The sequence below is a fragment of the Thermobia domestica genome, chromosome 9, assembly GCF_964235325.1.
Source record: "Thermobia domestica chromosome 9, izTheDome1.hap1.1, whole genome shotgun sequence".
NCBI classification, from domain to species: Eukaryota; Metazoa; Arthropoda; class Insecta; order Zygentoma; family Lepismatidae; genus Thermobia; species Thermobia domestica.
Window position 1 is genome coordinate 75952948 of NC_137462.1, and position 23713 is coordinate 75976660.

The 23713-nt window shown below is 34.0% G+C and overlaps 1 protein-coding gene across 1 annotated transcript in view; it reads left to right on the forward strand.

Moving 5' to 3' along the window:
• The window catches only part of LOC145694758 (alpha-tocopherol transfer protein-like), an 83932-nt gene that overhangs the window by 24218 nt on the left and 36001 nt on the right, over nucleotides 1–23713 (forward strand). Inside the window, exons 3-4 of the mRNA XM_081771370.1 lie at nucleotides 18791–18950; nucleotides 21630–21879. Of these exons, the coding sequence (XP_081627496.1) occupies nucleotides 18791–18950; nucleotides 21630–21879 (410 nt within the window). The remainder of the gene's footprint in view (nucleotides 1–18790; nucleotides 18951–21629; nucleotides 21880–23713) is intronic.

A 23713-nucleotide genomic window follows, 5' to 3' on the forward strand; every position in this document is an offset into this window, starting at 1 on the left:
CAAACAAACAGCTCCTTCTGGTAGGAAAAGGAAAGGGGGCAGATTCTCTGTGGTCGCCAAAGGGAACAAATGCATGCAATATTAGGTTTTTAATGTATGACATTACACCTATTTAGATGAGACTCTCTCTCTCTCTGTATATATATATATATATATATATATATATATATATATATATATATATATATATATATATATATATATATAAAACTTTTGATTTCTTTTAACCTCTAGAATAAGTTCCTCAAGGGAAAGGGTGAGATTTTTAAAACAATTGATATATCTTCTTTCCGGCGCCCCCTCCAACAACGCGCCCGGGGCACGTGCCCCCTCTGCCCCCCCCCTAGTTGCGGCCCTGTTTAGGGGATTCCAGATTTGGGTTGATTTCTATCGGTCTGTGGTCATACCGTGAGATTTGGTATCTGGCGATGCCTTGACACTAAAGAGGGATGGGAGCTTACCTTAATGCTCAGGTGTTGGCACTGGAGTTGCTGGAAGACTTCCACTCGTTAGAAGAGTTCTCTCAACCAGGTGGTGGAACTGGGAGATACTAAGGACTTTGGTTCTTGCGTGTAATGGAAGTAACCTATTTATTGATTTCGTTGAAGGTTTTGAGTAGGCCCTATTGCATGAGCAAATAGTTGCCACCAGTCCTTAAATCGGGGGCCGGAATAAGGAAGTAAGAACCCGGCCTTTAAAGTAGTGTACACATACTCATTCCATCACAGCTATCCATTCCATTCAACACAGATACTACAAACCTCCTAGTATCTAGTTTATATATCTTCTACGATATCTGCTTGTACCTAGTTTATATACCTCCTAGGATCTGATTTGCTTATTTCCTAATATCTAGCTTATACGATCTCCTAGAACCTAGCATGTATATCTCCTAGGATCTAGTTTGAAATCCAAATCATCTTGACCTATCCTAGAGTGTTTTTACCACTTGTTTGCTAACTGAAATTCTAAGTAGCATTTCTACTTCTGAGAACTACATATTGCTACGACGACTTAACTCTTCGCAATATATTCGCGGAGACGTACGTATTGTAAAGTTACGCGAGATATAATTTTGTCTACTCATAACTTTGTTTGTCCGTTTTAACCCCAAACCTTTTCCTCGAAATTTTGCTTCATAAATACTTAATCTGTTTTTGTCCTTGGGACTTAAGGTTCAATTTTGCACCACATCGTACTGTACAACGATAAAAGTATTAGTGAAAATATATTAAAAACATCCCATTTACATTGTCTAATTTAAAATGAATAAGCAACACAGAATGTGCATCTATTCAAGGAATGCTGTAATTAGTCTCAAGGCCGAATGTGTGTGTATTTGTATGCTTGATATATGCCCAAACTCGGGTAGCAAATCAGAGCCCAAGTTCAAGCTGTTAGTGAGTATGAATCCAATGAGGATGATGAGTGCTAGAGCGAGCTAGCGCAAACCTAATTGAAGATAGTGAGTCTGAGCACACACGAGCTCGATTGAGCCCTGATTGGACATATCTAGTGTCCATCCCACTATCAGTTTGTGCGTACAATTTCAGAACGACACCAGCGTTCTTTTGAGCGTGACTGCATAATGGAGTTGAAGGAAGCCTAGAATGAATGAGTCAAGTAATTATATCATTTCAGGAACCTCATTCCGTATTGGTTTGCGTCAATGGAACGCAACATTTGCGTTTAAGTTTGCAATGTTCGATATCACGTATTAATTTTCCAACATTATTCCACTGACCTAAATTTTGCGTTTTGTAATCATCTGTCCTTTGCAATATTTTTTTACAAACTCTTCGCCAAAAGTGAATTTATCTTTTTTATTGCGTTGCAGCCTGCAAAATTTGCTGACATTGATACGGAGTGAGATCCCGGTGTTAATGAAAGTGCAAGGTTGGATGAATTCTAGAACCCAAACAATGTAGCTGATCGGTAAAGAAAGGATGGAGTCTAGTTCTAGTTATCTCCGTTTCGGGAGATTTATAAAGAAAGTCCCATTCTTATAGCCCAGTGGACTGCTTCACTAAATTTGTTTTAATTGGTTTTGGAAACGTAGAATTGTATAAAATGGCGCGTTCCAACATGGACGAATTCGCCTGTTCTAAGTAAATTTGTTTTCACACTATTTGTAAAATTACTTGGGGGTTAGAGGCTCAGGACATACAAAAAAGATGTAATAATATATAAAAATTGTGAAGAAACTAAATTTTGTCAAAATTTAAAATGATGTACAAATTCACAATTGCACAATTGTAAGAGCATAACACTCCATCTTGTTCCCCACTCCATTTTGTCCGTCGCCATCTTGTTCCCCCCAAAAAGAAAGGATGGACCAGTACGCGTTTTCTAATTATTTCCATGTAAATACGTTTCCTTTCGGTTTATTGTTATTATTGTTCATTCTTTAAGGAATTTAATATTCGTTTTTGAGAAATTTAAACCAAAACTGCAGTTTATCTTTTTCACTTTAATTTTATGGGTCCGTGTAAAACAATTCTAAGTTCCATATGTAGAACATTTCTTTGGAATCCACCGGAAGCAAGACCGTACTAATAGAAATATGTTACGCTTGATCCATCCACTGGTGCTTGCGTGGATCGTAACGGGTCAGTGGTCCATCGGTGGTGTAGATGATAGAAATCATAGCAATACCACAACAGACATGTCTACAGTGTTCCTATGACGCACCGAAAGCACTTGGACAAAAGGATGATTTGTATCCGCTAGATCATAAAAACGCTCAAAGCTTGAAATATAAAGCTATTCAAGCTTCCATTTATTTCGTTTTACTTCACGAAGTATTAATGGGATTCATATGTCGCTGAAAGTTAAATTGAGTCTTTGATTTAACATTCTACGTTTATCTTCTTTAGGCTAAAGGAAACAGATAGTTAATGAAAGTGGTTCATTATGAAACAGTTTTAGGTAAAATAATGTGGAAGAAAACGGAAGAATTACAAAACCCGGAAGAATTGACTTGATGTTGTCCACCACCATCTTCAATAGTGTGATATTAAATCAGGACCCTCTAGCACCAGAAGTGATGCGCTACTCCTGAGCCACCATTTTTCAAACGTTTATTTTTTAAGAAATCAACTTAATTCTATTCAACTATTGTCTTTGTGACAGTATTGCCTTAATCTTCCTCTTACTGATCAAGATTTGAGTTATCATATGCTTTGCATATACTCGTAAGTTTTCATGGAATTGCTTGACGCACAATCAACATATCATTAAAAACACTAAGGACGGCATTTAGATATAATTTGTTAATCAAACGTTAGTCACACGATTGGGTAGTGTCGTATTGGCTCTGTATTATGGAGGGTGTACTTTTGGTATTCAGAATCTGCTTGTGTCTCAGCTAGGAAGTTGATTTGGGTATGATCAACTAATATAACCCTAATACCTGGAGTGAGAAAAATAAATGTGGCAATTACGGAAATCGAGACATGCTCGTGCGTAGTCTGTAAAAATGAAAATATATGAAATATGAAATTTGAAATGTTTTCTTTGTGCTTTGACATCACAACAACTTATGAATAGTTATGAAACAGAATTATAATTAACGTACTCATTTCTGAGGGATGTACTTGCGGGAAAAATAAGTGAAAGTCAATTAATATTAGCGACAGTAGAAAGATTGTGTTGTAATTATAAGAAAATATAATTTATCGATCAATTGTATGTATCCCTCAGACAGCTGGAAATTTTCTACTCATCTCTCATTGGCTATTGTAGAGGACTCGGCTAAATAGTTGCTTCATAGATAAGTTACCCGATGAGAGGATACGGCCAAAAAAAGGCAATTAATTGCTTTCTCATAATGTAAGTTTATTGTGGCTAAACTGTGGCTAAACCAGGGTACCCTCTGTCCTAAATTAATTAGTCACATGTGATTATCTTAGTCAAGTACTACATGGTAATCAGAGATTTTGAATACACTTCTGATAACCATGCATTAGTCAAACTTTTAGTATGGCGCTAATCGTACTTCAAAACGACTGCGTAAGTCCCTAAGTGACTAAATAAGACTAATCCGTTAATCCTGAAACTGTTAAGGATTTTTCTATAAAAACAGAAAAAGAAAAAGAAAAAATCAACTAACAAAACGGTTGGACATATTCAGAAGCTATTTTAGAGAGACATCAAAAATAGTTTTGTCATGCGACTTTTGTGCACGCAAGAGGAATATTATAACAACAAAGATAGATTGTTTCGCCACATACGACAGCAGTTTAATTTCACGGATTAATCTTTGTTTTAATCATATTTTTCTTGTAAGGAATATTTTAATAGGTTGCTTTGACCTTTGTGTCTACACGTCATTGCTTTATGTCACGTGTTTTCGTATAGTGAATGACGTATATTTGAAGGTCAACTGCGACGTGTTGTTAGTTGGTCCAAGCCACCATGGCTACTTTTATTCATTCCGTAATACTTCGTCCGTTATTTATAAATATTATTGTCCATTACAGAGGTGTATCCAAGAGGGGTGTATACCGAATGGGACACGTTCACCCCGAAATTTTGATCAAGGACAAAAGTGGAAAAGGGTTAAAGGGGTTAAAATATAAAATAAGGGAAGAGAAAAGAACGTACTAATCCTAATCTAATCTACTTTCAGTTTTAGTATTACGATAGTAGAGTGATATTTAATACCCATAGGTCGAGTTTCTCTACACTAGATTAAACTGTTACTGTGGAAGAAATAGGTACTTAATCGGGAATAGGGCACGGTTGTATTTCTTAACGCGATTACCCTAAAGATAACATTTACTGCACCAAATTTGGGCGAGTAAATTCAAAATCACGAGTAAAGTGTAAATTACTACAAAACAGGACAAAGGTGGGGAGATTGAGACAGTTAGTATTTGTTAATGATGGCTCAGTGGTAGAGCATTCACCTCTGGTGCTTGGGGTCCCGGGTTCTATCCCAGCCAGGGATGCACGCGAGACGAGACACGAGACGAGAGTGAAAATTTTATGCGAGACGCGAGACGAGTTTAAACCATGCGAGACAAGACGCTAGACGAGACTCGGTTAAGTCTCGCATGAAAAGTCTCGCGAGACTTCTCGCAGTCTCGCAACATTTATGAATTACATTTAATTGTATATTTAGTGATTTTACATTTATTAAGCGTTAACGCGTTTTCTAAGTTGAGCGTTAATGTCTCCAGGAACAAAAAAGTGATTGGGGCAATAGACATTTTATGAGATTTATTATTATTGAAGGTTAATTTTCAGAATTAAAGCCTTCTTTGGTTTCTAAAAAAGAAAAGTTTTGTAAATTGGAAATTTATTACAGCATCGATTTAGGACCTTATTTTGCGACACAAAAACATACACACACAGGCGCGAACGAATACAAGAACTTTTGTTTTTGGTCTGAAAAGCGAATAAGACTCCCTATTGCTGCGAAATGTGATATTTCTGTTGTTTCTGTCTTTTTCACATTACTACTAGCGATTAATGTTGGGGGTTGGCGGGGAAATCCTCTCTCGTCAAAGTTAATCCCCGGCCCGGCTCGCAGAAATAACATGATATTTTTACATGGAATAAGTATTTTCTTTCTATATATTTATCAGAAACATCCCCCTCTAGTTCGGAAGTTTAATTCAAACACTGGTTTGGTAGGATGGCCCTATAGGTTTGGTGGGAGATGGTAGGAATGACCCTACATCTGTCAGTAATTTTATTTTCTAGATCTGGCAACACTATATAACTTGAAAGCAAAAGTTGATAAAATGCGGTAATGCAACATTGCTACAAGCGCGAACGAACCGAAAGAATTGGGCCTTATTGTGTTATGAGGAGTTCTTTTGTTGTTTACAAGCGCTTTTGGTGGTATAAAAACATCTTTATAATGGGAAATCATCCTTTAAGAAAACGACCAAAACGTGTAAATGTTGATAGTGGCGACGATATTTTAGAAGAGCCAAATATTGCTGGAGACCTCTAAGCTGGAAAACAATGTTGGATCCAGCAACAATTTATGCTGGTTTTGCTGTAAATTACGCTATTAATTTGACGAAAATTAACAGTCCAGCAATCAAATTCCAGCACAACTTTTCTTTTAATTTGGAGCGGAGGGGACACAAGTTCGGATACCATGTTGAACTCTAGGTTCCGTCTCCTTAGGATGTTATGAACATTCATCCCATGGAAAGCAATGGCAAACCATCATGGATTCACCTTGCCAAGGGACTTTTAGGTCAAATACCTGCCTTCGGACAGAATATCACATCATCATACATTAACAGCCATAGAATAACACATTGCAAAATTTTGAATGTATGCGAGACTGCGAGACCATGCGAGAAAGTCTCGCGCGAGACGCGAGATGAGACTCAGGATTTTATGCGAGACGCGAGACGAGACGAGACCAACATTTGAGGCTGCGAGACAAGACGAGACTTTTCCATTTCTTGTCTCGTCTGTCTCGCGTGCATCCCTAATGCCAGCCCCCGCCAAGTGAACTTTGTGGTGGACAAACCGTGTGCATGGGTTTTCTCGGGGTTCTCCCGTTTCCTCCTACTTTCTTCATTCCGCCATTTCATTCATTACTCATCATCACCGTCTCCTTTAGCCTAACCGGCATAACCATGAGGCGTAAATTCACAAATTTCATTTCATTTCATTGTTAATGATTCGAGTGTAGATTATGTTTATGATGGAATTCGATGGATGAAATTCGAATTCGAATTTATGTATTGATTACTGATTAACATACATGATAATTTTCTAGAACACTGATGGATAATTTAACGCATTACTGGCCAGGACAAAATAACAATGGTACTTGATAAGTATTTTCCATTTCCTTGCCTCTCCCTTTGAAACGACGCGACGATTCGTTGAATGTGTTTAAGTAATACATTTTGTAAAACTTTGTTCTATTCTGGGTATTCTGCTTCCTGTTTTATGCATCTAGAGCAATTAGGCTCTGAGCTACGGACATTTAAATGTAACAGTATGAAAAGAAAAAATCGGGCTGACTCACTCTAAAACTCAAGTCTGAATTCAGGGATGTTATGATGGCAAGCTACACTATTTCTGTTAAGCAAAAGAAATAGCCAGGTTAACTCAGTGGCAGAGTGCTCACCTCTACTGTATGAAGTCCCAAGTTGGGCCCCAGCTATCGCGAAGTGGGCTTGTAATGAACAAACACCGTATGAATGGGGTTTCTCAGGGTTTTCCTATTTCCTTTCACTTTCTTCATTTCCCTATATCGGTCATCAGCATCATCTTCATCTCTCTTAGTCTTGAAGCATAATTATGGGACTTTAAAATAAAAACGAAGAGTGGAGAAGAAGGAAAGTAAATAAATCATAACTTCTCCATTTTTATTTGCGAGTCGTATCCGGCCCGTGGACCACCATGTGGCTAACACTGTTCTAAAAAAAATTACGTCCGGAAATATTTTCATTTTCTGTTAGTGATTTCAAATAAGTAATATTTCTTTTCATTTTCATGAAACGGTAATAATTTTTAGGCAGCCTCACAAAACTTTTACTTCAAAGGTAAGTTTCTGCTCATATTTGTAAATAAATTTGCACTTTCTGAATTTTAGTGTCTTTTCTGAAACTACACTTACCATTGTCGTAAAAAAAAATCGCAATGGAAACTAATGTTTGTACTGACCACATTTAGACTAGTTCAAATTTCTTCCACATTTTTCCTTATATTTCCCTGAATCTTAATAACAGAACTTTTAGCATAATAATAATAATAATAATAATAATAATAATAATAATAATAATAATAATAATAATAATAATAATAATAATAATAATAATAATAATAACTGACATTAAATCTTTAGTTTCATGTCACACTACTTGTCCTGTAAGTAAAAGGTGATGGATGATTAATAAAACTAAATGATCACTAAACAATGTGTGGAATGAAAAGGTGAGAAAAACGGGAAAAGTTCAAGGAATATCCACGAACACAGTATTGGCCACCACATGACCAGGAACTGATACGAGAAATACTTCGCATCAATTCACTACAAGCTGGATTCTATGCTCTTAATCGTCGCGGAACAAGTAATCTTCATTCTAAATTTTCAATGGTTCAATCCGACTTGGACACGTAACTACGGGGAGTTAAAAATGATCATGTTCTTTACATGGAGTCGAACTGGGCTTCACTTCACAATCAACAGCCTAATACCTAAACCGCTCGACTGCACCATACTGGGTAGCTGAGCCAACATGCCCGTAATAGGAGCAATAGTTTCAGCAGCAGGAATGCAGGCCTAGTGTAGCATAGCCGGTAACGCTCTCGCTTTTGGTGCGGGTGATCCCGGGTTCGATTTCCAGTGGAGATACTCGATCGGAAAGGCGTAAAAGCCATTTTAGGCCAGCCATGCTCAGTAAAGTTTCCCAGGGTTACTCTCATTCACTTGGTGTGAAAGGTAAGCACCAGGCAAACGCCGAGATGGTACCTAGTGTAAAAATCACAGGGCGCTTCCCCCATTCCTTTATTTCTGCCCTACTTCCCTGGGTAGTGTGACGTCTACCAGGGACATCATCCCTCATAGTGACAGGCTTAAAAGGCCGTAGATCCTGAATACCCAGAAACATAATTTTTAATCTTATGCAAAGCGGTTCCGGGTTCGATTCCCGGTGGTGGCACTAGGTCAAAAAAGTGTAAAAACCTTTTTCAGGCTAGCCACCCTGAATGAGGTTTTCCTGGGTTTTCCTCATTCACACCAGGCAAATGTCGGGGTGGAACCTAACTTACAGGTCCCAGGCCGCTTCCTTCCTTCCCTTTCCCCAAATAGTGTGCTCGCCAAGAGACGTCATCCCTCATACGTGACGGGCTAAATGGCCATAGATGTCGAAATCCCAGAAATCTAAATTGTGAATCTAATCTTAAGGACCAAGAATGACAATAGTTGTAGCACATTTCCGAAGTTATATAATCTTTCAAATATTTTTTTCTTCCATAGTACATTAATTTTTACAAAATGAAAAAGAAAGGGAAAACACGTGACTCTAAAGATTTAATATACAAATTTTCACTACTTAAATAACCTTGCAGAAAGAAAAACAACCACACCTAAAAATGCTTTAGTCACGCAGATACACACACACACAAACATGCACATACACTATAAAGTACTATAAACCCTGTAATTTTAGGTTATGCGACGTTCAACTTAAGAGATCATTTCAAGGTCAGATATTTTAATGTAACTACTTTCATTACTTGCATCTTATTATTACAGGTCTTCCTTCAATTTTAGAGAACTCTTTCTTTCTTTCAAAGCAGCTTTTAGAGAGTGGAAGATAATATTAAAAATGTTACATTCTATTTTGCTTCCGACTTCCAAAGTTCCCTGAGTCTAGGCTTGTAATATAATATATGCATTGCGATTTACTCTTCCCACCTTTGACTTAGTACACCATTTTAACTATTTTAAAATATCGCAATATACGACGGATAGTCAAAAAACCATCCACACAAATCGAAAGAGATGTTCGTCAATCGAAGTTGGCTAGAGTCAAAGTAAACCTAATAGAAAGAAGAAACAACATTGGGAAATTTGTGTGTGTGTGTGTGATTGTGAGGAGTTTTAATCCATCAAAAGACAAAAGATCCGCGTTCGATGTGTAGAATGCAAGATGTGGTTTCACGGAAACTATGAGTCAGCAATGTTTGTGACAGTAGCTGCACTTTTAAGAAGTGTGAAGACAGCTGTGCACTGTTGGACGATGATTTTTTTTTTTTAAATTAAATATCGTTACGTAAGTCCACAGAGAAGATCTATTGTTTTCATACCTACTTCACACATTGGTTAAACGTTGATGGCTCATTATGTATGCATTATTATTTGCTACAGACTTCTTTATTGTATTTGATGTTATCTTCTAATATTGGGTTCAAACCTACCACTCAAATATATGTCTCTATTTTATAAATCTTATGATTTGTGGATAACGATACTATCTTTAGATGCTTGCAATATCACCGTTTTACCCACTATAAGAAAAGTATCAATAAATTGTATCTCGTTCCTAATTTTGAACATTCAACTGGTGATCATCTTAGAACAAGATCCTAGGTAGTTGATGTATTGTTTATTTTTTTTCGTTGTTGAAAATGAATGACTTATTTCCATTATTCCGAATTTGTGGCGATATTTGTATCATTCACCCCCATATAATTGTAACTTCCCCACCCCTTTATATTTTCACTTCTTTGCTTCTCTTCTAGGATAATCTCAAAAATCGATACAACACTTACATATTTACGAAATTATTTTAAATGAAAATTTCAAATACCAAATTTCAAGCCTTTAAATTTAAGGAGTTCCAAGATGTGGCCATCTTATTATAATAATTGTAATTCCACCAATTTTTCCTTCCTGCCTATTTTCTTTCCTTCTAGGTCAAATATAATGCTAAAACACAGGTACTATTGTTTTAAATGAGAGGTCCATATGCAAAATTTCATGTCTCCAATCTTCAGGAATTCGGAAATATGGACATTTTACTACAATAATTGCCACCTCTTCCTTGTCGAATTTCCAAAAATCCTTCCTTAGTGGCATCTAACGTTACAAATCCTATGCTCTGTTCAAATTTCAAGTTTCTAGCATAAGCGGTTTGGTTTGGACGTTGATATATGTGTGAGTCAGTCAGACTGACTTCTTTTATGTAGAGAGGCAAAAGATGAGGTCACGTAAAACAGGGATAGTACAAAACAAACTGGTATGACGAACAAAATAATTATAAGATACGTTTTAATACTTAATTTTAGTACTATCAAAACATAATATTATAAACTGTACTACCAAAATAGCAAACAACCTTGAAATAGACAGTTACTTAACGGGTAAAACCGCATTGAAATATACATTTACCTCACTCAGCCAGGCACTAAGACAGGGAAGCCAAGATCATTTTTAAGGACTCATGCGCCGGGGAAGGAGATACATTGCAGTAAACAAATGAAAGTTTCAGTAGAACTAAAGGTTGTAGGAAGAGAGGCCTCAGCCCCCTGGCCATTCCTAGTAAGACATTCCTCATTTTGAGGTATAAAAATAATATAGAAGTACACAGTTAACGGATCAACTCTAAGTTTCTAGAACAATGTAGCAGAGTGAAAACATTTTTAAATAGAACTAACAACATGTTTGTGGGTAACACGGACGAATTTAGAAAAGTGAAAACAAAAACAATTCCAGTTCCGTGAAATGAAAGTACTATAAAAACCATAGACAATTCAGTCTAGGTGTGCAGAAGAATCTATCAACCTCCTAGTTACCACTCTTGTTTCGTCGAAAAGTGACATTGGGAAGGAGTAGTGCAGTTTCTGATGGCAATGGACGTTAAGACACTGTAAGTACGCTCGCAAAGAGCTCTGTTAGTGACTCTGGTGAAAAATACACATAGACAGTCCTGACATGTAAAACGAGAATGTGAACCCTTCAATATCTTGTAAATATCATTCATTTAATAAGCCTTTTTGGTAATGGTTTATCTCATATGCTCTTTGTTATATATATTATTGTAATAAATTAGTTCTCTTCATGTAATACCTATAAAAGTGAATTTCTAACACTATACTACCTCTCTCAATCTTAGTCAATCATTCAATCAATCAGATTATTTTGAAAATTTGTTACTAGTTAACGGTCCTAATGATAGCCAGGATCAGATTGCACCCACGGGGGTCCATCGGGTCTGGGCCCTTTCAATAAAACTATACTTGTTTAACAGGAAAATGATTCATGTACCATCAAAATTTGATCTTATACTTTATCTGTACTCTTTCTCTTATAAAAACAATCTAGTTCTGTATTTTTATCTGAAAATATAGATGGAAGTATTTTATAATTCTTATCGTCTTTTTGGGTGCAGACCCGCTCAATACTACATAGACATAATGGTATTGAACCCCTCCCAACAAAAATTTCTGGGTACGCACCTCACCAGGTTCAATGAGAAGAGTATTCAAAACTCGTTGTTCATTATAATAAATGTTTGAACCGACAATAAACACCGGAATGTAGAAAAATAGAGAATCATGTGTAAATTCAGAAAATAAATGTTTTTTTTTTTTAAATAATGTTTCCTTTCATTTTTATTACAAAACTGACTACTTAAAAAAGTAACCTTTCTATATAAGGTCCAAAGAGGTTAATTCAAGAAAACAGGCTTCTGAAACAAAGGAAACTGATAAAGATCAAAGCGAGAAAATAAAATTCCACAATTTCACAATTTCATATGATTTTGACGTTAATTAAATCCAACAAGCTTATTTCCTTTAATTTGTGTACAACAAAGATAGTACTGCTAAAAATAGCTCATCTGAATAATAAAAATACTGTACATTTCGTGAGTGAAGCTACAAATTATGTGCTGAGTATTCGTAATATCCTTCATCAAAGTACACAACGTGGGAAATCTTTTCGTTAAGTAATGCTGTAGTACTTGAAAGAAGGAAATATATTTCTCTTTGTCATAAGATACACTACTCAGAAAAGAATACAAGAAAGGATGCGTTAAGATTAAATTGGAAACACGCAACAGTTCGTTGTCTTTTTGAGAGAGGTAATATCCTTACGCATGTTAATGAACTCTAGAGAGATGACTTCACATATTACACTGTCTATAATGTACTATTTACTTGAAACATACGAGTATGTACTTTTGTTTCCTTTAACCGTTTCTTCCTTTTTTTTTAACTTCTATTTCATGACAACGTACGTAATCTAAAACAAACTGTTGATATTTTGAATTAACGGAAGGCTATGGTATACTAGACAACTTGTATTTAGAAGATGTGATCAAAATGTAAGCAATTTCCTTTGGAAATTCTAGATTGGAGTTCAGTATTCTTAATTCAAGAAGTTCCTTAACTTTTTTACGATGTTGATTGAATAGAGAAAATCAGGGATGAATTCAATGAGAGGCCGAAGGAAATTTTCTAGGGTTTTAAAGCTTAAACTTTCATTTTTTTTTCTTTTTATTTTGGTTCAAAAGATCCAATATACTGTATTTTAGACAAAAATGTTTTTGTAGGCCTTACATCTGAAGAACTACATATAATGTAGCCAAACCCAAACTATCACTTAACTCAATATGACGTGCTTATTCCGTACAAAATACGTAAACTTGATTTAGAAGCTGTTCAAAAAGTTTGTGGCCCCTTATCCAAAAATACATTTAAAAAATCCAATATATTTCAATCAAAAATGTTCTTGTATGCCTCATATCTAGAGAACAACATATAGTTAGCCAAACCCAAACTATCGGTTAACTCAGTATGATGTGCTTATTCCGTAGAAAATACGAAAATTGGATTTAGGGATCGTTCAAAAATTTTGTGGCTCTTGATCCTAAACAGACCCAATATATTTCAGTCAAAATTATTTTGTAACCCTTATATCAGGAGAACTACATATAGTAAAGCCAAACCCAAACTATCACTTAAACTGAATATGATGTGCGGATTCCGTAAAAACTACGAAAACTCGATTTAGGGCCCGTTCAAAAATTTTTAATCCAAGAACTAATTATTAATCAAGATCGCAATCTTTTGATGCAGTTTTTTTTTTTTTTTTTTTTTATGATTCCTAAAAATTCTTGGTCAAGATCGCAATCTTTTGATCCATGTTTCTGGATCATTGCTAAAATTCTTGTTAAATCTAGAAATTAACTCTTCAACCAATAATAATAATAATAAAAACTACCATTCGTAATATACTTTGTATTTTTGCACGTCTTTGAGATCAATCTAACTACATAGTAAAGGAAAGATTTTTTTTCTAATTTATATGCACTATTAGATTAATATAGTTATTGCATTCATTTCTTTCTTATGTTTGATAAAATTGTGGCATATTTCAAGTAAAATTCATATGTGAAGTTGAACTGTAAATTGTTATATTATTATTATTATTATTATTATTATTATTATTATTATTATTATTATTATTATTATGTTATAAAATGGAAAACGATTGCTATTCACATGACTTCACTGGTTAGTTTTATGGAGACTTCACTCTCTATAGGGAAGAAGGAAATTTATTGAAAAATACTTCATTCAGAGCGTATTGGATAGCAAATAGTCTATAGTAGCGAATACTGCTTGAGTAATATAGGAATAAGGGTGCCGGTGTATAGTGTAAAGACTAGATCAACATTGGTAGCACTAAATTCAAAATGCGAAATATTAAGAAGAGTGACACTGTCTTGCAGTAATTTAAAATGAACATATCTTGGGACAAATAACAGAGCAATTCTTACAAAAACTGTTTTAACTTCATGACTATTGATCTAAGTACCAATCTTTAATTTATGGTTATTATGTATCTTCAGAATAGACATATTTTTAGTTATAATCTTTTATTCAAAGAACCAATCTTTTATATTGAGATGTGACAATAAATGACCAGAATCTTTCGCATGGCAGATATGTAATTTTAAGCAAGGTTGACTCATTCTTTTAAATGATATTAGTTAAATGAAGCTTTGATGTGCATAGTTCCGTAAATGGTATTTTATGAAATTGTTTCTATTTCTTTTAAATCTTGTTTTATAAATCAGTTTGTACCTTGGAATTTAAATATATTAAACTTTACCTGGCAAACCTAAATTTTCTGGTTTGTTTAAAACGATTATATAATGGTATTAACACAGTGTATTATTTTTGCTTATGAGCTGTGCACAGCACTTCATAATAATAATAATAATAATAATAATAATAATAATAATAATAATAATAATAATAATAATAATAATAAATTAATGGAGTCACAATAGACAAAGTTGAATAAATTAAAAATATCGGTATTTTGTATGACAGACTATTAAAATTTGGTAATCACATAAATGACATAGTACAATCAACAAGAAAAACAATAGGTTTTATATTTTATCAATGGCCTCATTTTATAAATGGTAGTTCTTATGTGTACCTATATAAGACATTTGTAAGATCCAAATTGGAATTCGTTTCAGTTGTCTGGAACAGTCTATCCAACACACTTGTTAACAAAATCGAAGCTGTAAAGAAATGTTTCATAAGGATATTGTGTTACAAAATGAATAAGGATTATTATGCACATGAATATGGATATTGGTTAACATTTTGGGGACTTCAAGCCCTATCGGAAAGAAGGAAAGCTATTAATAAATTATTTATTCAAATGTTGTTGGATAACAAATATAGTAGCAAATATTGCTTAGAAAATATAGAAATAAGAGTGCCGAATTATTGTGTTAGGAATCGATCGACATTTGTTGCATTAAACTCAAAACGTGAAATACTAACATAAGAAGGATGACAATGTCTTACAATTTAAAATGAACATATGTTAAGATAAATGTTAGAGCATATCTTACGAAAATTAAACTGTTTTAACTTCATGATAAAGGTTCTAGTTGCTTATCTTTATTTTATTGTTATTGTGTATTTTCAGTGTATTTTTATGTTATAATCTTTTACTCAAAGAACCAGTCTTTTATGTTAAAATATGACAATAAGTGAACAAGGTTTTTGCATGTTGGATATGTGATTTTAAGTAACGTTGTTTCATTCTTTTAAATGATAGTTAAACGAGACTTTAATTTGCATAGTTCTTTTAATAGTATATTATGAAATTGACTGGTTTTTTAATTTTTTGTTTTATATATCAGTTTGAACCTTATAATTTTAATATATTAACCTCCTGACAAAGGCCTTAACCTGCTCTAACAGTCATTCTATACTATATATTTTCTGGTCTGTTTAAAATAATTATATAATGGTTTTAACATAGTGTTGTATTTTTGCTTATGAGCTGTTCACAGCACTTAAATAAAATTATTATTATTATTATTATTATTATTATTATTATTATTATTATTATTATTATTATTATTATTATTATTATTATTATTATTATTATTAATGCCATATCAATATTAAGGACAATAGTCCATAAATTAAAACACAGATATTAGTGTTTTATTCGGAAGAAATTCAAGATAGTGTAACAAAACACGTATTAAAACTCACTATCACTGTATGATGTGCTTTACCGCTATATTGGTCCTATAATTCAGCGCTTTTGGTGGCAAAATAGTTTGGGGAGGAGCGACCTATACTATAAAGGATGACCTTGCATGATGGTTGGTCAGCTCAACCCCTAACTGTTTCATATTCTAGGCCAGTCGTAGTTTGGTGGCCACTTTAATAGTAGATCTCGCCCTTCAGAACCTTTGTGTTCTATAAGGAGGAAAATACAAAACATGAATTCTAACCGGCATAGTTTTATCCATAGGTGAATACTAGTAGTAATTTATAAGCAATTCGACCACTGTCTGTACGGTAGATTTTCTTAATGTAGCAATATCTTACAGGGCCACTACCTTCTATCATGGAAATGCAGTGTGTAAAGATGAAGCAACGAATAATTACTGTAGATGGCTTAGAAGATTTTATTTGAGATACCTAGTATCAAAATCTTTTTTTTTTTTTTTTTTCGAACTTGAGTTGTATGTCGCTTGTTATATGCTTGATCTAAAGGAATTCAATGGAAACAGAATTTTGTTTAAAAGCTTAATATTTCATATTAAAATCTAGTTGAAATATGGGACTTTGTACGCGTGTATATGGAGCTTCACTGCACGTTTTGCGAGATTACCCGAAACTAAGCGAAATGGATGTGGCGAATTTTGATAGTAAGCGTCTCATTTTCTAAAACCTTTGTCTGCAGGTAGTTGGTTGTAGTTTATCTTGGTAACAGAGTAAGTGCAGCATATATTCTCTGATTTTAAAAACCCTCTGGAGAATCTTAACAAAATCGTTTTCTTTATTCCTATTTGAGCGATAAGATTATTGCTAATGGGAATTATGCAGGGTACCATTACATACTTCCTACACATGTAGTTTAGCCGTTTTCAATAAACCGGGTTTTCTTTATATGTATTGTTTACAAGTCCTAACTTCCGCTGTTTATATGCTGAGATGTAGAGTGAGACAGTGAACTGAATTTATATTTCTAAAACTAGTTGTTCTACCCGTTCCCACCGGAACTTATCTATTACTAGACAGATCTGTAAAAAAAAAAAAAAAAAAAAAATTAAACAAATAAAATAAAATAAACTCTGTATTACAAGTTAAGTTATAAATGTAGATTTTCTATATATTAGATCATTAGCTTTAGAGCTATTAATATTTTTGTAGCTCTCAAGTCAGTAATTTTTATTTTTAAAGCCATCTGTCTAAAAAAAAAAAAAAAAATACTTTTATGAAAAATTGAATTTTGCAAAAGTGTTAATATCATCACCACAATCGCATACACTCACAAATATCTTTTTATGGCATATTACTCTCAGCAGAAATGTTCAAGTCTGTACTGGGATAGAAAAAAACAAAACAAAATTTTATCATACTAAAATAATCAAATCAAGTCCTTTCATTTTTGAATTGTTTTTAAAGGATTTTCAGTTCAAAGAGGGAAAGAAACTCTCCATGATCATATACGGAAAAAGACAAGAACGTCCATTTTTTTCTTACTTACAGCCACTACTATTGGTAACATCAATCATCGTCACCTGATTTTTAAAAAACAGTATCTTTCCTTAGACTTGCGATTGCAATAGTTGGAAACTTGCAATTTATTTATTTGTTGTAGGAATCAACATACCATAGCCATGTAGGGGAGATCGCTAATCAGGAGTTTTGATAAATGGCCACCACTAGGAGCACAATATATGGACTGATTGCGTGATTCATGCTATCTCTTTGCCTGCTAAAAGTACTTAGCGATAATATTTAGTACAAATTGCATTTATATTTTTATTTCTTTAATGAACTTCCAAATACAGCCTCCAAGGCCAATTTAACGTCAAATTAATCTTATTAGCAATCTAGAACCAACAGCGAAAAAGGAAATGGAAAGAAGCTAAAGTGTATATTTAAATGTACCATCCTAGTATTCGCTTGGTGGAACTGAAGGAAGTACCTGGAAGACTTCAGTTAGGTTGGCAGGATACCGCATTTAGTTGCGGGATCACACGATTTCAAAGGGAGAACGCTACGCGCCTTACAAAAAATATTCGACATTTAAAGATTTCATGGATGAATAAATAAAGCAATTTGTATTTATATAAATCTTTGTCAGTAACAAACAGATAAAACTTAACTTTGGTTGTTGAGATTCTTTTCTTTTCTTTTCTTTTTAATTTTCAAAATTACTCGAAAGGTTATGAATGGGCCAAACTTGACTCAGACTCAGTAATATTTCAACTTCCAAGATAACCAACGCATGTACGAACGTTTATACAGAACATCTCTGGAGAGATACGTGAAGTATACACGTACTTTCATGTATGAATCCACGAAGCCTACAAGGTAAAAGTTGGCAGTATCGTGATATAAGTAATTTTGTAATAACAGCCACCATGACATAACCATGCCTGGAGTAGGAAGATATACGAGTTCGCCTTTGCCTAGAAGGTACGTGTAAACATAGCAATGTGCAAATCTTCCAACTCTACGCACATTATGTCCTGATAAACTCTAATATAAAATTATCTATATGAGGATATGAAAAATCTTTTCCCTATATAATACACAACCTGAATGTTCGAGTTATTTTACCCGATCTTGGAATTTATATGGTTCAAAAGTCATGATACATTTCCATTATCAAACAAATTATTGAAATATCCTTTATATATTTACAGAACAAAGAAAAAATAAATACTTAATTCATTCAAGATAGTACGATAGTTTCTAAATTAATACTGTGTAATTTTCTCTTCGTTTATTTAAGATCCAGAAATAATTCTACCTTATTTGAGAAGTTGCAAATACAACTTGGAACCTACGAAGAGAAAACTGGAAAACTTATTCGTTATGAGAGCAGCGCTTCCGGAGTTTTATGGCGATAGGGACACACATTCCCCTCATCTTCAAAAATTTCGGAATGTTGGGTAAGTAAATATTCTAAAACTATACAAATACCGTATAGCATTATAAAATACTATGGGAATGGCTTAAATAATATGGAGTATGGCTCATTAAACCTTTACCAACGTTTCCATTGGAATCTCAGAGTGAGTATAGACTACAGATATACACTCCCAAAATAGGGGTTTGATATATATAGAAGTTCTACTGTATTTTCAAAACAGTAAATCACCATATGAAGGAATTTAGTTTGCATAGTGTGATTTGTTTTTTCAATCAATATTGAAGCCAGAAGTGGTAGTAGATTTCTACAGTTTCGTGTTTTAGGGTAGAGATGGAATAATTATATTCTTGAACGAATAACTGATTGCAGAAAACCGCTTTTACATATCCATAACCTTTTTTCTATTATAAAAGTTAAAACCGGAATTACTTTTACTCTATCAACGTGAAAACCAGAATTTCTACTAGTTTTGGTTTGAATATCACCTCCAGCAATCAACTCGACTCCTAACATTTCACCCTCTAAACCCAGGCCGTAATTGATGGTGGTTCACCAGGTAGTTCTTGAGACTTCGTGACTCCCGAAAGGACACAAGAGCCGACAGGTTAAATATATAATATAAAGAAGTTTTGATAAACTAAATTCTTTAAATAAAACAATGCAATTGCGCGCAATTCCCCTCTGCGTGAGTTAAAGTGTCGAATTAGATAAGGGATGTTTCAAGTAAGTTTCGTCACTTCTGGTCACAACTTAAGTGCGAGGTTTCAAAACTTAAAATTTTGACTCCGAATAATATGGTTCACGGGTAAAGAAAGCATAAATCAATACATAATTTACATTTATTTTCGTGCAAGGCCTTTTTTAAATCTTTAATCCTTCTACTCTTTTAAGTAAATGTTTCAAAAATTTAAGCAAAAAATATATTATTCCTTTTCATTGTAATGTTCAGAAGTCACTACAAACATAATTAGTCTATGTTCCATACTTATTAACAAATGAAATTATACTGGATATGCGTCAAGCTTAACATATCAATAATGCATAGAAATATGTAATTTTGATTCTCGATTAATAATGAGATAGTAGTAAGTACAAAGATTCTCGAGTGCATTCAATTCATAAATGCTAACTTACTTTCCATGTGAGACAAGAATTTCAAGGAGTTCTATCTAAACTTAAAATTTAAAATAACTAAATAAAAATGCCTATCAATCTCAAAAATTTGTTTGAATTTATGGGACATACAAAAAGGAAAATATAAATGTTGTACTTATTATAGCTAGTGTGTCCTATTTAAAGCAATGGAAGAAAAGAAAATTGTTTCAGACCTACGAATTAGTTCGAATTTTCCTACATACAAAAACTAGATAGTCTTTCGGAGTATCACATTCTGCGTAATACCAAGATGCACATACCACGCACATGTACGAAAAAGTAATTCAGTATCAAGAAAAATATCGATACGGGAGATGATAAAGAATATTTTCTACTTCACATGCTCATGTTTTTTTTTTTCTTGCCGAAATAAAGTAAAACACTATTAATGTTTAACGTAACTACAGAGACATTGGAAGGAAACTGGACTATTTGGTAATCGATTTTATGAGTATACGATGTTACTATTCTCTAATTACTTTCCTTGCTTGATTCTCGTTCTTGTCTAGAGCCACGTTGTGGCTTCAAAGACTCTTTTCCACTAACTTCTGTAACAAAACGGGGAATCTCACGGCAAACATTGAATGGTGTGCGTATCTGAATCCCAATAGTAACATGTTTGGGGCGGACTTCGACGCATTTGTGTTCCAAGGAGAGCACGCGACTCTCCTTATGCTGCTTATGTTATCCAACCGCCAAGTTACGTATCTTTACTAATACTATCATATTTTGTCGGAAATGACCATTGCACATGTGGCAACAATGTATAATTCAGTTGTTGACTGTTGTGAATATTACTTTAACTTGTATGTGCTGTACATGTATTGAATGTTAGAATATTTGTTTTTAAATATGTTTCTCAAGTATCCAATAGATAAGTATATAATGAAATAATGTTATATGCAGGACCCTATTTACGCAAGTGCCACATTTCTCAATGAAGTGAAGTAATATGAGACGGTAGAAATGCTTCTACTAACTACGAAACAGACACTGGTGAACATAGAACTCTCAAATCAAAAGCATGCCACTACACACACACATGAAGAAAGGCATGTCTATATGTCTCTAAGTGTTTCAACGTATGTCTTATATGTTCTGGCAACCTTGACACACAAACGATAAAGTAGGTGGAAGCTGAAAGATAAATAATAATAATAATAATAATAATAATAATAATAATAATAATAATAATAATACCAACAAGAAAGAACAAAAAGTAATCGATGACACTGTCAGTTGCTTGGTTCATATTTGTGTGAATATTAGTCACGCCACCAGGTGGCACCGCTTTAGTTGCTATGTATGAACTCTTAAGCTAACGCTGCAGTATTTTTTTTAATTAATATACTGAATATAAACAAATAAGGGAAAGTGGACGTAAAATCATGTTGGGCACAGGGGGAGGAATGCAAAATGTTCTTGGGTCGAGGGACGTAAAATATCTGAATAGGGCCTGGCTATGTTCATAAGTAAAACTTAATCTTCAGTTAAGATACTTATATTGTTCTTTTAAGACTAATAATTTCTATCTGTATTTCAGATATATCGCCAATCTTCCGAAGCTTACACCAGAAGGCTACAGAGTATGTGTTATAGGGCTCAACGATCCAAATGTTGATGTAGATTGCACGGCTCTTGCTAAATCAGCGCTTATGGCATTGGACGCGGGCATGTTAGTGGCTGGTCTTACGGCAGGATTTGTTCTCATTATCAATGGCCATGGCTTTACTTTAGATCGGCTCTTAAAATTATCATTTCCTACGATCAAGAAATTGATACTCTGTTTACAGGTATGATAATGCCTTTTTATGTCTTACACTAAAGCAGTTCTTATGATGTGCTATAGACTGATGTTACGGCTTCATTATCTTGGTTAAGGTTTTACTTTAGATAGCCTGTAACTATGTGTCGTTCAGTACTCTGGGACAAAGAAGTTGGAACTTCCATATCGGATCTCCACTTGAAACTCACAGCACAGAGTACCATTAACAAGTTCTCATTAAAGCTTCGACACACAACTCAACACGTTATTTACGCTTTGAAAGCACTAAGGTTCCTAGTGGCGTATATTGTAGGTTATCAGGGACATAAGCACAACTGTAGCCGAACAGCATTATAAAAGTAAGTTAATTAACATGTAAAACTAATTGTTGTTAATATATTTATAGTTTGTTATTTTCTTTTAATGGTTCAAGTTCTTCTAAATTTTCCGCAAACTTAAATATGTATACAACCGTTATCAGCGTTGAATGGTGTCTGTCTCGGTTTCTTGCGGAATTTGATACATGGCAACAATGCAGAAACTGCTATACTGTCCGCAGCAAGAATCGTACTATGCACTTACCTTACGAGAAACAATGTCATCACTATCGAGAGTGCTCTATTTGGTGGCCCTGCAACTGGGCAATTGAATGACAGCGAAGTTTCTCCACTATAAGGAGATTGGCACGCAGTGTAGTCACGTCAAGCCACAACTAGTGATGAGCAAATTTCCGGGAAGATATTTTTCGGGAATCTTCCCCGTAAGATTCCCAAAACTGGGAATTTATATACAATCACAAACAAAATTGCATTCTTATGATTTCAATGTTAAATTCCTTTTTTTTAATCACAGTATATTATTACTATTGTCTACAGAGGACTCTTTAAAATGTATATTCGGAACGGTCTTATATTATTAATATTTTATCATATTTAGAGAGTACGCATAAATGTATATTTCCTTACAATATGTTCTATGTAAGTAAATATGTGGAAAAAATGGTATAGTATGTCCACGTACTTTTACACCGCTAAACAGTTTAAATTTATATGTAAGTAGAGTTTCTAAACCTGACTCTACTACTGATATTATAAACATATTATTTTTTTTTTTAAAAAAAAATGGATAAACTAATAAGATTGGGAGCTGCCAGAACACACATATCTCACCATTTTATCAACATTTGCGCATACATATTGTTCACAATATTTGCAAGATACTGACTTATCTTTATAAATTTGCACGTAACATTGCCACACACGACTTTTCTTCCTACCTATTTCTCGAAATTTTATGGTTTAATTCACATATAAGAAACGTCCGAGTACCTCTTCAGAAATTCGAGTCAGAGACAAGAGACAGACCAACGTCTATTACTAACGGTTGTTCGGGGTGTATTAATAGTACTTCACCTCTATTTCTGTCTAATTTCTACATTAGTTTACAAACTGGTTCCTTTTCATTGTTTGAAAATTAGTACTTTGCTACTTTTTAGTGCAAATGGAAATGGAACTTAAAAATCATATTATTAGTTATATAAAGTACAGTCACCGGATTTTAATTTTCTTAACCTCCAGATTATTTAAAACCTAGAAGTAAATCATAATAAATGAAGATAAAGTAATTAGTCATACGGTTCTTATAATTTGGAAGATAAAGTAAATAAATGAAAATAAATTCCTTCCCGGGAATGTATATGCCAGGGAGAAAACCCTGGAATGTTCTCATTTTTTAATTTCCCTTCCCACCGGGAATATTCCCACTGTCCATCACTAGCCGCAACCACTCCTACTGACATGATTTCCATAGTCTGTTAATGGTGCGGGGTCGCCTGTGAGACAAGGCTCATTTCAGGAGGCCGA